Consider the following 14,772-nt stretch of genomic DNA (forward strand, 5'->3'; position numbering starts at 1 on the left):
GTTTTATGAACTAGACCAACACACTTTCAAATTTATGGCTGTAATTCAACAAATACCCCAATTTGGCCAAAGTTCATTGACCCTAAATGACCTTTGACCTTGATCATGTGACCTGAAACTTGCACGGGATGTTCATTAATACTTGATTACTATTATGTCCAAGTTTCATGAATCAGATCCATAAACTTTCAAAGTTATGATGGTAATTCAACAGATACCCCCAATTCGGCCAAAGTTCATTGACCCTAAATGACCTTTGACCTTGGTCATGTGATGTGAAACTCATGCAGGATGTTCAGTGATACTTGATTAACCTTATGTATAAGTTTCATGAACTAGGTCCATATATTTTCTAAGTTATGATGACATTTCAAAAACTTAACCTTAGGTTAAGATTTTGATGTTGATTCCCCCAACATGGTCTAAGTTCATTGACCCTAAATGACCTTTGACCTTGGTCATGTGACATGAAACTCAGGCAGGATGTTCAGTAATACTTGATTAACCTTATGGCCAAGTTTCATGAACTAGGTTCATATACTTTCTAAGTTATGCTGTCATTTCAAAAACTTAACCTCAGGTTAAGATTTGGTGTTGACGCCGCCGCCGCCGTCGCCGCCGTCGGAAAAGCGGCGCCTATAGTCTCACTCTGCTATGCAGGTGAGACAAAAATTAATATTTTGCCTCCTCCAAAGAAAAGGCAATGTAGGAAGTAATCACCTTGCGTTTGTTGATCATATATAGCTTGAGCCAGTGACAGAGTTAGGAAGGTGAACTGTAGCCAGGAGTGAAGATGAGTGTAATTGTTCAGCTGAGCTGAATACTGACTTCCTGTATATACTGCAAGATTAGATAAAAATAAATCTATTTCTGAGAAGGCAGTTGCGATTATAAACTTGAGTTTGAGTAATGCAAAACCATATGCCCACAAAAAAAGGTGTACCAAGAAATTCTAAAAACAAAGAAATACATAAGGAAGAATTTGATTTTTGCAATTTTTTCTTTGTATAATCCTTTAAATAATAGATCTGGAAAAAATATGAAAATTTAAAGTGAAATTGTGTGTAAATATACAAATATTGTTTTCCATGAATAAATTTGCATACTTTATTCATAATAAATAAAAAATGATTATTTTCAGAATTTTTTTTTCAATGACTTCTAGTTCATGTGGTAAAGAATGTGTGTGCCAAATTTCGGCCAAATTGCATGAACGGCAGCCGTCCTCAATACATCTCAAATAGCCCAGTCCTTATAGGGTTAAAATGATCAAACTACAAAATATTGTTCTACTATCAGAAAGAAGAACTGCGAATGAAAATTCATCATAAAAACTCTATGGAATGATTGTATTTTGCTTTCATGATTTTTCCTGACTGCTATTGTTAAGATGGTCAGACGAGTATAGATTACATGTACTTACACACTCTCATCATTATTTCAGTAGAATCATGGAACTCATTGTGGCTGTAAAGAAAATGCATAAAATGGAATTAATTTCAAATCAATACTGTATAAACATCATATCATTGGTTGGGATTTGAGTCCAAGACCCACCCTGTTTCAAAGGCAAGAGTCAGTACCACGAGACCACATCGTTCCACATATGGTAAGGTGTCTCAAGTCGGCACAGTGCCCTTGTCTGCGCATATACGTGTTTCTGAACCGTTTTAATAAAAGAAGATACGCGACCTTACACCTGCAATACATATACAGATATTCATAAAAAACTTCTACTCCAAAACAGGGGAAAATATTGAATTTCAGGCATTTCATGTGACGGCCTCAAAATGCAACCTTTCTCATCTAAATCCCTGAAAAGAGTGTAAAGTGAATGGGTGTGCAGACATGGGGCACCATTTTTTTGTTTTTTCAATCTGAAAATGGCTGGCTCTGGGTTTTCCAAGAAAAACTTATATTTCTCACAGTTTTAGGAGATTATTGGCACAATTATTCATAAGAATATAAGGAATTTTTGTGGACTAAAGAGAAATTCATGTTTAATCTTACATTAAATGTTTCAGTGCGCAGACATGGGGCCCCCTTCATACATACATTTGTAAGCAGTATATCACAATATGCATAATGATAGTTTTACATTACTCACCTTGAAGGGTAATGTCCTGTGTGTTGACAGCCGTAACACAGATCAAAATCCTCACACACATTACAGTGATAGCGGGTTCCGACGATGAGCCCATGACAGCCATCACATTTATACCTGTACAAAATCACAAAGTCAAGCAATATCTATCAAAAGCAATATTGATAAGTTCTTATGGTTTTATTAAAATATCCACATATTGCAACCAATATAGGCTGAACAGCATTTGGTTTTACAAAATAACAAATCAATGATAAAATGATACAACAATCATAGGACAAAACACATTTAGGAACCTGACGGATGAAGAAACAGATGACCGGAGTATAGAGAAATGGGGGAAAAAATTCAACTGAGTAGGGGATGAGAAACATGAAAGGAAAAAGAGGGAGATAAGAAGGACGGAATAGAGGGAAAGAAGAGCAGTAATACACAACAGAAATAATACTGATTTAACCCTAAAAGACCCAGAGGGGGGAAAACCGCCCCCCTCTACATTTTTCACAATAAATCCGCCACACAAAATTTTTCAACCTCGCCGCTTGCTGACTTTGTACTTTCAAATCTCGCGCAACTTCTGAGACCTAATTTGCGATGCTCGGGTACGCGGTTACGAAATCACGGAACATGTAAGTGCATGTCAGACCCAAAACTGCTCAAAAATGTGAGTTCATGTACAAATCCAATGCAAATTGTGTATTTAGCCAAAATTCATAAATGTATTATTATTTATACTTTTAATGATTAAAATTAAATAATTTTGTCTTGTTTATGATCAGAATTAAGTCTGCAACAATTTCTTTCGAAAAACCAATAAAAAAAAAAAGTAAAAAAAAAAAGAAATACATAAAAAAAAAAATACATAAAAGACCTTTTAGGGTTAAACCAAGGGGAAAAACTGAAAAGCAAAAAGCATAGCGCATTAAATTAAGATGGGGGTATAAAATGATAAACATACAGTAATGATATGCAATTTATATTTACAATGCTTTTGAAGCTAAGGAGAAATTTATACAGGTCTAAAGTCTATGAAATAGACAAGAAATGACAAGGTATTTAAAAAAAAAAGGAAAGTGGCTGAAGTACAATAAAAACTATACTCCCCAAAAAGGATCAGTCAAAATGACCAAAGTGAAAGAAAAAGCAATAGAACAACACAGCGACAGCTTTTCACATTACAGATTCATCGTGAAAAACGTCAAGGGGGTGGATTCCACACCCCCAGCTGTTTTAGGGTTAAAGGGAATTACAGAATTCAGCTGTTAATGGATGACTTACATGAGATGGACCAGGGGATGATCGTCGGCATGCTCATCTGGTTTGGCACCTCCTGAGTAAGCAAACAAATAATTTATCAGGGCCCTGTTGCATAAAAGTTAGTACTATGGTCACCTTGCCATCCACTGGTAACTCTCCTGGGGAGTGTTTCATCAACATTTTCATCCGACAAGTTGTCAGATCTGACATCTTTCTCTGATGTTGATTGGCTGAGAGGTACTGTTACTATGGTAACTGTCGGATAAAATGGGACTTGTCGGATAAAACGTCCGACAAGTCCTTTCATGAAACGCTCCCCTGAAATCCTGGATTTTCATTGGCTGTTGATCGCTGTTACCATGGTAGTTACCATTGGATGGCAAAGTTACCAAAATGGTAACTTTTATGCAACGGGGCCCTGGGGAGCGTTTCATCAACATTTTTGTCCGACATGTTGTCAGGGGGGCGTTTCATCAAACAATTAGTCGGTGGTTTTCTCCGACTAAATGTAATTTTCACCGACTAATTTCATTTTCACCGACAATTTTGCCATCACCGACTAAATTCCATTTCATGAAAATTTGTCGGTGATTTTCTCCGACAAATTATTGGAAACCACCGACTAATTTTGTCGGTGGCCTTCACCTACCGACAAAACTTATTTTCACCGACTAATCAGCCTTTTGAGGGCCTTTGCAGCTAAAATCGATCAATTTCAGTTGATTTTGAATGTAACATTTTAATAAATTGCTTATTTTTCATTTCATTGAGAAAATTCAAAGAAAATGTATTTATTTTTAGTCAATGACAAATAAAAAGTAGACATTTCAAGAATGATATTTTCATCTTTAAAACTATATTATATCAATCAATACATAGGAAACATCTTCAAATGTACACATTTTTTCAAACATAATTTTCTTTAACCCAAATAAATCATTGTGCATTTTTTAATCAATAATGTCTGATAATGTCTGAAAAATGCGACCTCATTGACTTTTGTACAAGTTTTTTCAATGTTCATTAGTGTTGTTGGTGTTGCTGCTGCTGTTGTCATCGTGATTGCTGGAATTGCTGTTTGTTTTTGCTGCTCTTGGTGTTGTGGGTGTGGTTGTTGCATCTCCTGGTGCAATTAGTTATTTTTGCTACTGATGTTGCTCAAGGTGTTGCCTGTGTGGTTGCTGTTGTCATCGCTGCTACTGCTGCTGTTTACGAGTGTGGCTGTTGCATCTCCTGAGGCATCTATTGATGTTGTCGCTTGTGTTGTTGCTTGTATGATTGCTTGTTAGAATCCTTGCTGTTTGCTTTGTTTCTACTGTCGTTGTTGCTACTGCTGTTGATGTTTACCACTGTGGTTGTTGCATCTCTTGATGAAGTTATTTATGTTGCGCCCGATGTTCCCTGCATGATTGTTGGAGCTCCTGCTGCTGTTGATGTTGTCGGTGTGGTTGTTGCATCTCTTACTGCAGTTGTAGTTTCAGCTGCTGATGCTGTTGTTGCTCCTGCTGCTGTCCATGTTCATGGAAGTAACTGAAATGGATTTAATTTATAGAGCATGTGATATTTTATTAATAAAGATATCAATTTCCATCATTATTGATATCAGTCATTTATTCTTAATTTAATTATCATTGTTAAAACTTACATTTTTTTATTTCTAATGTTTGAAATAAGAACTTTAAGTTCTAAATGGTTAAAATATTGTCACCAAAGCCTTATTAAACAATGAAAACAAAAAAGTTAATAACAAAGAAATGCATAAGAAAATGATTAAAATTTCCTCTTTTTTTATACACAATTGATTTTAATGACTTGGGTTTTTCTCATTGGTTTACCAAAGAAAGGGAGTCAAAATCCAAAATTATCACATTTGGTCTTTATTTCTTGAGCCAAATGCTGATTTCATGCAAGAGTCATGTTATCATATTAAATTAAAAAAAAAAAAACATCAGGAACAGCAGCATGATTTCTGAAGCGAGTGCACAATCAACAGGCAAGATCCTGAGGCACCCCCCCCCTACCAAGATCATTTGAATTAATGAGGTTTCATGACTGCTTTTGTAGGCATTACATTTATACAGGCCTACAAGAGATATAATTTTTTTTTTTTTTTTTTTTTTTTTTTTTTTTTGGGGGGGGGGGGGTAATCTTCCAGTGTTACTCCCATACAAAGCAGATGGTGATGGGGCGGGGGGGGGGGGGTCTAATAGGAATGCAGAACAATGGAACATTCATTTACTACTTTGGCAATAGAAAGCAAGTCACACCATCTAGCATTGATTGATATTGGTTGTTTTACAACTGTCCAATAAATATCACCATTAATCAATTAAGCATCTAAGCACTTATAGATGTCATTGTTTTCAAATATTTGAGTAGACCAAATAAAGAAGAGAGCAGTACCAGTAATTTAATATTTTTTTTAATGTGACTTTACTTTCTTCGCCAAAGTGAGGCAGTCATAATTAAGAGTGTTTTAACTTACAAGTGACATCACATTTCCTGCCTTCTTGTCTGGCTCTCCTAAACCTTCAACCATTTATACTTGTGTAACTTTGTATCTCATGTCTGTCTGAAAAGTTTGGTTGAAGCCTCCACCTGAAGGAAAAATAGTATTGAAATAACTAATTAAAATATTTGCCATAATCTGGTATTTCTTCTCACATGTATATGTACATGTCTAAAAACAGGAAATAAAACATCTTTTGATTACCAGGTTTCATATAGAAGGGGGTAAATAAAGGGTTCAAGTTTTTATTATGTTAATAAAAAATACAAACAATAGTAAAAATGACATATGCTCTGGCTGAGAAACTTAAAAAGTGAAATTATTCCTCACAATGTAGCTTGTATGTACATACACATGAGCAAGTAGTGCTAAATGGATTGAGGGGTGAGAGCAGGGGCTCCGGAAACCGGCGGGGGGGGGGGGGGGGTGCATGTTAGCTGCAGGGTCAGCAGAACGGTTTTTACAGTGAACGGGCTGACCATGCAAAAAATCGTAACCAGATGGTCATTTCATATTTTTCAGCCCCCGCACTGTTTTCCAAAACCATGTACAAAAATTTAAAATTGACCATCTGCTTATGATTTTTTGCATTGGTCAGCCCCCCCCCCCCCACTTTCGGCTCAGCCCCCTCACTTTCAAAACCGTTCTGCTGACCCTGCAGCTAACATGCAAAATATATTGAATCTATTATGTCTTTCATGCTTATGTAATGTTTGCATTTCAAACTGACTTTAAATAGAAAATCTGGTCACAGTCCGATTTCATTGTCATTGATGTGGGTTTTTATGATTTTACATTCTGCAACCAAAACAATATCCTTCATTATTTTTTAATCATTATCGCATTTTACTAGTCTACATGTTACCTGTGGTTGCATTTCAATCTCAGTATTTCTTCACCCATTGCCAAATCTTCTGTCACATGTTCATCAAATTGGCCGCTGGCACATTCCTTGCTGTAGTAGACCAGTCAGAGCCTTGCTTTCTAGTTCCAGATCCGTCTTCTTCTGCATACTGTTCAAATGTCCATAGTCTGAAATTAAAATATTAATAATATCACATTGTTATACATGTAGCAAAGAAAATATGTAGATTTACAGTGATCATTGAAAAATACTGCACTTTCAATGAATATTGTTGACATTTCATAAAGGGGAATGATCGAATATACCAATCATTTTTCTTCTTTTATTATCCTGAAATTTATAGAATTTACCAACAATCGGTCAACAATTTATCCTTGTTAATTCATATAATTTTCACTTGATTATAAACAAGACGGTAATTAACACATTAACCATACAAAATAGTAAAACAGCTTTTTCAATAATTTTTTTTTTTAATTAAAAAATAAAAATAAAAGTTTTTTTCTAACTCAATAGCGCTTGGATACCTTGCCGGTTAAAAGCCACGATCAAATTAATAAAAAATATGAATAGGCTCCTAATTCATAACTGCAGCAAATTGCATCCCCATCAAACCATCAAACTGTCAACTATTTCTGGACTGTGACCTTTGTTCAATGGAACTTTAATATGAGATTCAAGGCAGAAAAATACTTGGGATTGATGAGATCCATTCCATATTCTCCTATATTTTTTTCTAATGAAGAGACCTTTAACCTTTACATGCTATTTAAGGTTAGGTATGACTAGACTCTAACTTTATGTGGTACGACAGTATTTTTCAAAAAATAGATTAAGAGACATTATCAACAATAATTTAATTTATTTACCCCAATAACACCGATGCTATTGCAGATTCATGCTAAATAGTAATTTGTCTAAAAAATTGACTTAGAAAAATAAAAGCTAAACAAACTTCATAATCGCACACAAATGAAGAGCATTATTTCGTCTCCCCCAAATTGGACGATCAATATTTTTTTTTAAAGGGAGCTATGAAATGGCTCATTTCACTTGGGTGCGCAAAGTCAAAGATAATTTAAGATAGATCTAGGCCTATAAGCTATACCAGTACGGCCACGGGCCGGTTGCACTATTTAAAACTTAGATCTAATAATTTTTTTATATCTAGATTTTAATTTTTATTGGGTGTGAACGCACCTCTGCCACAATCGCATCACCCCCCCCCCCCCCCCCCCCGCCCGAATCCTCGCCAGCTGTCGAGAGCCTTCACTTCATTCGACTTGTGACTTGCTAAGGCTAAGCCTACATTAATAGTTGAGAACATCCACTTTACAAATTTACCACTCACACTATTACCATGTGATTTAGCTCCTGTTCAATTCCAATTTCTGTAACACAGAATTAGGATGGCCCCATTGGATATGTGTACATTTACAATTGCACACGCTGGTTTGCCTGGTGATCAAGCCAATCTCCGACTACACCGAGCAACAAAATTATTACAAAACCAAAGGAAATGAAAAAATATGATTTGCAACATAGAATGACATAAAGGTAGAACAATATAAAGAATTCTCTTTGCAAAATTTATAAAATTGCAGCCATGTGCGGATCATAAAAACGTGACAGCCGTGAGCCGTGTCGTTAGTTTGGACCTGAGATACATGTAGTTCTACAGACACAGAAACACGGGTATGGGACTAGACTGGATTTTGTACTGTCAAGTTCACCGATCGTATCGACAGGGGTCCTGCCAGAAGATCCTCTTTTCTTGTAATTCATTTGATAATCACGCACAACGAATAATTCAATCACCTTACATACAATATGAACGACATTTTGAAGGGTTTTACTTACGGTAAAATCCTCATTCACCTCTACGAGGACCTTCGCTTCTTCTCATTTCTTCGTTTCATTTCGAATCGTCGTGGCGAAAACATCAACCAATTTTACATCTTTTTCACGACTTTGTGAGTGGGCGTGGCCTAATTAGTCAGCGAACCTCGTTCAAGACGATTTGTAAAATAAAAATTCTCTGACAATAGTCAGAGAAGCTCCGAGAGTTTGATGAAACGAATTTTTGTCAGCGCTGACTAAATTGTCAGCGCTGACAATTTTAGTCAGCGCTGACAGTTGTCGGACGAAAATATTGATGAAACACCCCCCAGATCTGACATCTTTCCTTGATTTTGATTGGCTGATAAGCAATGTTACTATGGTAACTGTCGGATAAAATAGGACTTGTCGGATAAAACGTCTGACAAGTCCTTTCATGAAACGCTCCCCAGGTATCATAAGGTATGGAAAATGCGGTGTAAGGATGTAATGAAAATTTGCAGTTGCTTTTAAACAATTATGGTATGAGCTAATCCGCTTTGAAAACTGTTTCTTGGTTAGTAAATTGTAAATTTAATGTAGCTTATGGTTTACAATGCTGACTTTCCAGATTGTGGATTCCTATATCCTCTGACGGAGGGCGCTAGGAGATTATGACGTCATATGCATAATGTCTACTACTGGACTCTGGTTTATCACATTACCTTGACAGCAGTTGTAGCAGAAGTCAAAGTCTTCACAGACGAGACATCGATACCTCTGACCGAGAAGCTGTACGTTACACCCGTCACACGCCACTTGGATGTCTAGACGATCACAGAAACGAGCAACAAACATGTGCCTTGCCTGCAGTCAACATAAACAAAGTAACAACAATGATAACATAAGGAGATGCCCTAGGCAAAGACATACTTTCTTACAGTCTGTTCCATATTAATGTATGTTTACAATAACATATACTGAAATGAAAGGATAAGTGATAGTCATAAAACAACATTAATAATGGCAAGAATAATTGGTATTGGTATTGCCATTCATTTGATTCAGTCAGCGATTCAGGTTTCAAATCTTGTTTAGCACCCGACTATGAGGGTGACCTGGGGCCTGTTTCATAAAGGACTTGCAACTGTTGTAACTTTGCCATTATGGCAACTACCGTGGAAAACTTGATTGTGATTGGCTGCTGAGCCCTGTTACCATCATGATGGTAGTTGCAATTGTGGCAAAGTTACAACAGTTGTAAGTCCTTGATGAAATAAGCCCCAGATTCACCTCACACTCACAGAGATCACACTCACAGAGATCACCCTCACCCCCTACCTCTTATTTACTTTCAATACAACCCCCTCCCTCAACCAACCCCCCCCCCCAACACTCCTCCACCACTTGCTTCTTCCATGTCTTGTTTGGTCGCCCCCTTCCCCTCTAACCAGCCACCTAAACCTCAAGCACCCTTCTCAAAACATGATCCTTATCGCTCATCAACCCATGCCCATACCAAGTACTCTATTTGCCTTCGCCATCTTCATAAAAACGTATATGCAATCCATGCAAATGTACAATTGGGTTCCTTGACACTTGCTCCACTCTAATTCCTCTAATTTAACACTATACCCTTCCCTAAACTTAACATAAAACCCTATTGCAACGCTAACCCTCCATCTTAGACGAAATTAAACCCAGAGCAATTGTCGCAGGAGCGAATGTTGTGTCACCGTATGTGTACTTTTTAATTATGTAAATAATTCCACTGTTTTGAGACTGTACATTTTTAATATTGTATATCCCTGTGCAATCAAGTCTTTCTAACTGCGATGCATGATTTAATAAATACCATACCATACCATACCATAGAATTGTTTTACATAAAAATCCTTGTACCTCTATAGGTTAATTATCAAAGAACTCACCCTTCTGTCCTCTTTGTCTGGAAACCTACTGATATTTGAGAACCATGTGTTGAAGGAATCGTCTCCTTCACACTCCTTCATCCAGTCCTCGCACTGCTTATATGCCTTCAGCTGCTGGGCATAGCTCAGGTTATCACCGGCAGTGCTGTCTCGAAGGGTCATGTTCCCACTCGCTGGAAATATCAAGGAATATCCGAATAATAAATCTTAAGGACGTTCCAAAATTATGTTTGTGCGCATCATGATCTGCGCATATTTTACACTCTGCGCGCTGACGTCACAATGGATATGAGCGGATTTTTCTCCTTATCTGCACTCTTACTGCATATCCGATGTTTTATTTTATGAAGCTAAATAAACTGGAATTATTTCATGGACCATTTTTTAATTTTGTTGTCGATAACAGAGGTGCGTTTCATGAAAGGAATTTTGTAGATGATTTTGTCAGAGAAAGTCTGTTTTATCAGACAATTGCTTCTTAACCAATCAAAATCAAGGAAAGTTAACAACAATTTCTAGAATGAAACAAGTGGAGCGCCTCTGGCAGTCTCACCTGCATTACGCGATTCAATATAGCAGCAGTGTTGACTTTGAAAACTACTATGAAATAATTATTCACAAAACACATCATTCATATAATGATATAATACTACGTTCATTGACCATAAAGGACATTTGACCTTGATCATGTGACCTAAGACTTGTCAGTGATATTTGATTACCCTGATGTCCACATTTCATAAACTATATCCATCAACTTTCAAAGTTATGATGGCAATTCAACAAATACCCCAAACATGGCCAAAGATCATTGATCTTAAGTGACCTTTGACTTTGGATCCCCAACATGGTCTAGGTTCATTGACCCTAAATGACCTTTGACCTTGGTCATGTGACCTGGAACTCGGGCAGGATGTTCAGTAATACTTGATTAACCTCATGTCCAAGGTTCATGAACTAGGTCCATATACTTTCTGATGTCATTTCAAAAACTTAACCTTCGGTTAAGATTTGATGTTGATGCCGCCGCCATCGCTGTCGCTCTGCTATGCAGGCAAGACAAAAGGTGTCAATTGAATGAAGCTGATTGTGTTGCAGGCATTCCATATTCGAGATCAGTTTTTTCTATCGCAACTCTTTGTAAAACTGAATTCTTGGGGCCTTTTTAGTATGGTATGACCCACTTACTTCTGGCTGCATTGATAAGAAGACTTGGAGCTTTGATGTCAGCTACAAACTGCCAGTCACTAGGAGACCAGGATACATCCATTAGATGGAGGAGCATGTTCTGAATGCAACTAGATGCAGCTTTTACATCACTGCAAGAAAGACAGGAAAGATATCAAATAGGATTTCTAACGTTACTAGGACGGGAGGGGGGGGGATTGGGGGTTAAATTCATTTTTAGGGTAATAGGCTCAAATACTACTTTGTATAGTACATACATGTATTTAATAGTATAATTTTTGGTAGAGCATACATAATTGCTAAAAAACATGGCATTCCTGTCAGGTGGCTAGGAATAAGTCTTTTTCAGATTTCCAATCTCAGATTCAGTTTAAATTTTAATTTCAATTTTAATTTCAATGTGAATTCAATCTACATCAAAAGACCCATCTCCATCATATGTACATCATATATATATTTGTCTATTTAATAATTGTCTATATACAGTATGTCACTGTTTGATTGCTGTAAATATGTTCATTTTCTGTGTATTTTTGAAATACCATGTAAAAATGCAAATTTCCATTTATTTATTTATTTGGACGATACATACTACCTTATGACCCTTTTCCAGCAATAATTATACATGTACCCATATATTCTAACATGTGTTTTGGATAGCTAAAGAGTGCTGGTTTTTCATGGTAAATTTTCAATTTCATTATTTCACGAATTGTAGTTTGCGTAACTTACTAAACCTTGATCTTCGGTGATGCAAAAACAATCGATATAGAGACTTTCTCATGAAATGACTGTTCATGGCTGATAGGGATTCAAACTTGTGATTCCCTAACTAAAAGGTGGGAATCAGAATCTGCATAACACTTCAATTGTCCTATAGCTCAGCTTTGTTCATAATATCAGCAAACGTGGAACTTACTCAGACTGTGAGGCTTGGTACTCTGAAGGCTCGGCATCTACAAGCTGTTTCACAAAGTTATAATATGCTGCCCTCACTCTGTCCTCTAACTCCAGGCCACACCCTTCCAGACGAGATGCATAATGTCTGAAAAAAAGGGGGAATGAGTTGGTTTTTAATCTAAAGCAATACCATTTGCAATCAACTCCTCACTTTTAAGATGATCTTGTGATCAATCAACTGCTATTCAGATGATTATCAGATGTTAACGGTGCTTGGTCTTAAAGGGGAAGTTCACCCTGAAAAAAAGTTTGCTGTAAAAATAGCAGAAAAATAATATGAAATTTGAGAAAAATCCATTCAAGATTAAAGGAGTTATTGGAATTTTCAGTTTTGGATTTGTGACATCATAAACGAGCAGCTGCTCCATATGTTATGCTACATAAAATGCATAAATTTCAAAATTTTTAATGGTTCGTGATGACTTATTTCTGTTTTCTTTGTAGGATCAGGTGTGAACTGATTTGTATATTGATATACTGAAGGTACAGGAAAAACAATTTCCAATTTTCTGAGAAAATGACATTTCATGGATTTTTTTACCATACCTTATGTACATGTAGGAAAGCTGCCTGCATGTGACGTCACAAATCAAATAATTAAACTTGTAACAAGTGGAATGCCTCTGGCCGTCTCACCTGTATCACGCGATTCAATATAGCAGCAGTGCTGATTTTGAAAACTACTATAACTCGCACAAGATGTTCAGTGATACTTGGTTACTCTTATTTCCACGTTTTATGAACTAGACCAATACACTTATAGAGATACATGTATGATGGCAATTCAACAAATACCCCCAACGTGGCCAAAGTTCTTTGACCTTACATGACCTTTGACCTTGATCATGTGACCTGAAACTCGCACAGGATGTTCAGTGATACTTGATTACTATTATGTCCAAGTTTTATGAACTAGACCAACACACTTTCAAATTTATGGCTGTAATTCAACAAATACCCCAATTTGGCCAAAGTTCATTGACCCTAAATGACCTTTGACCTTGATCATGTGACCTGAAACTTGCACAGGATGTTCAGTAATACTTGATTACTATTATATCCAAGTTTCATGAATCAGATCCATAAACTTTCAAAGTTATGATGGTAATTCAACAGATACCCCCAATTCGGCCAAAGTTCATTGACCCTAAATGACCTTTGACCTTGGTCATGTGACGTGAAACTCATGCAGGATGTTCAGTGATACTTGATTAACCTTATGTATAACTTTCATGAACTAGGTCCATATATTTTCTAAGTTATGATGACATTTCAAAAACTTAACCTTAGGTTAAGATTTTGATGTTGATTCCCCCAACATGGTCTAAGTTCATTGACCCTAAATGACCTTTGACCTTGGTCATGTGACATGAAACTCAGGCAGGATGTTCAGTAATACTTGATTAACCTTATGGCCAAGTTTCATGAACTAGGTCCATATACTTTCTAAGTTATGCTGTCATTTCAAAAACTTAACCTCAGGTTAAGATTTGGTGTTGACGCCGCCGCCGCCGTCGCCGTCGGAAAAGCGGCGCCTATAGTCTCACTCTGCTATGCAGGTGAGACAATAACTGTTTTATTCTTTGATGGATTTGCCTCAAACCTTCAGCAATATTTTTTCTTATTTTTTCTGCTATTTTCGCAATAAAATTTTTGTCGGGTGAACTTCCTCTTTAAATAGAGTTTAGTTTTAGATTTAGAAATGCAATTAAACAAGGAACAGTTTTGAAAGGACATATGACAAGATATGTATGTTACATCATCTTCATCAAAATCATCACTAGTGCCATTATTACCATCACTGTCACTATCATCACCATCATCATCATCATCATCATCATCATCATCATCATCATCTTTTTCATCATCATCATCATCATCATCATTATCTTTATCATCATCATCATCATCAGTATCATCATAATCACCATCACCTTCAGATCATTAACATAATCATAATCATTATTATCAAAATCACTAGGATCATCATCTTCATAATTTTCATTTACCATCATCATCATCATCACCATCATCATCATCATCATCATTATCATCATCATCATCATCAATCATCACCATCATCATCTACATCATCTTCATCTTTATCATCATCATCATCATCATCACCACCAGTATCATC

The 14,772-nt window shown here is 36.5% G+C and overlaps 1 protein-coding gene across 4 annotated transcripts in view; it reads right to left on the bottom strand.

Annotated features, from left to right (window-relative positions):
* LOC129270258 (zinc finger ZZ-type and EF-hand domain-containing protein 1-like) overlaps window positions 1-14,772 on the bottom strand; it is a 111,191-nt gene that overhangs the window by 33,087 nt on the left and 63,332 nt on the right. For all 4 annotated transcript variants that reach the window (XM_064105443.1, XM_064105441.1, XM_064105442.1 and 1 more), the window contains exons 41-48: window positions 12,592-12,717; window positions 11,673-11,803; window positions 10,485-10,657; window positions 9,279-9,420; window positions 3,383-3,434; window positions 2,108-2,221; window positions 1,424-1,467; window positions 721-840 (exon numbers count right to left, since the gene is read on the bottom strand). In XM_064105443.1, coding sequence (XP_063961513.1) covers window positions 721-840; window positions 1,424-1,467; window positions 2,108-2,221; window positions 3,383-3,434; window positions 9,279-9,420; window positions 10,485-10,657; window positions 11,673-11,803; window positions 12,592-12,717 — 902 coding nt within the window. The remainder of the gene's footprint in view (window positions 1-720; window positions 841-1,423; window positions 1,468-2,107; window positions 2,222-3,382; window positions 3,435-9,278; window positions 9,421-10,484; window positions 10,658-11,672; window positions 11,804-12,591; window positions 12,718-14,772) is intronic.

Source organism: Lytechinus pictus, chromosome 10, assembly GCF_037042905.1.
Source record: "Lytechinus pictus isolate F3 Inbred chromosome 10, Lp3.0, whole genome shotgun sequence".
Classification (NCBI taxonomy): Eukaryota; Metazoa; Echinodermata; class Echinoidea; order Temnopleuroida; family Toxopneustidae; genus Lytechinus; species Lytechinus pictus.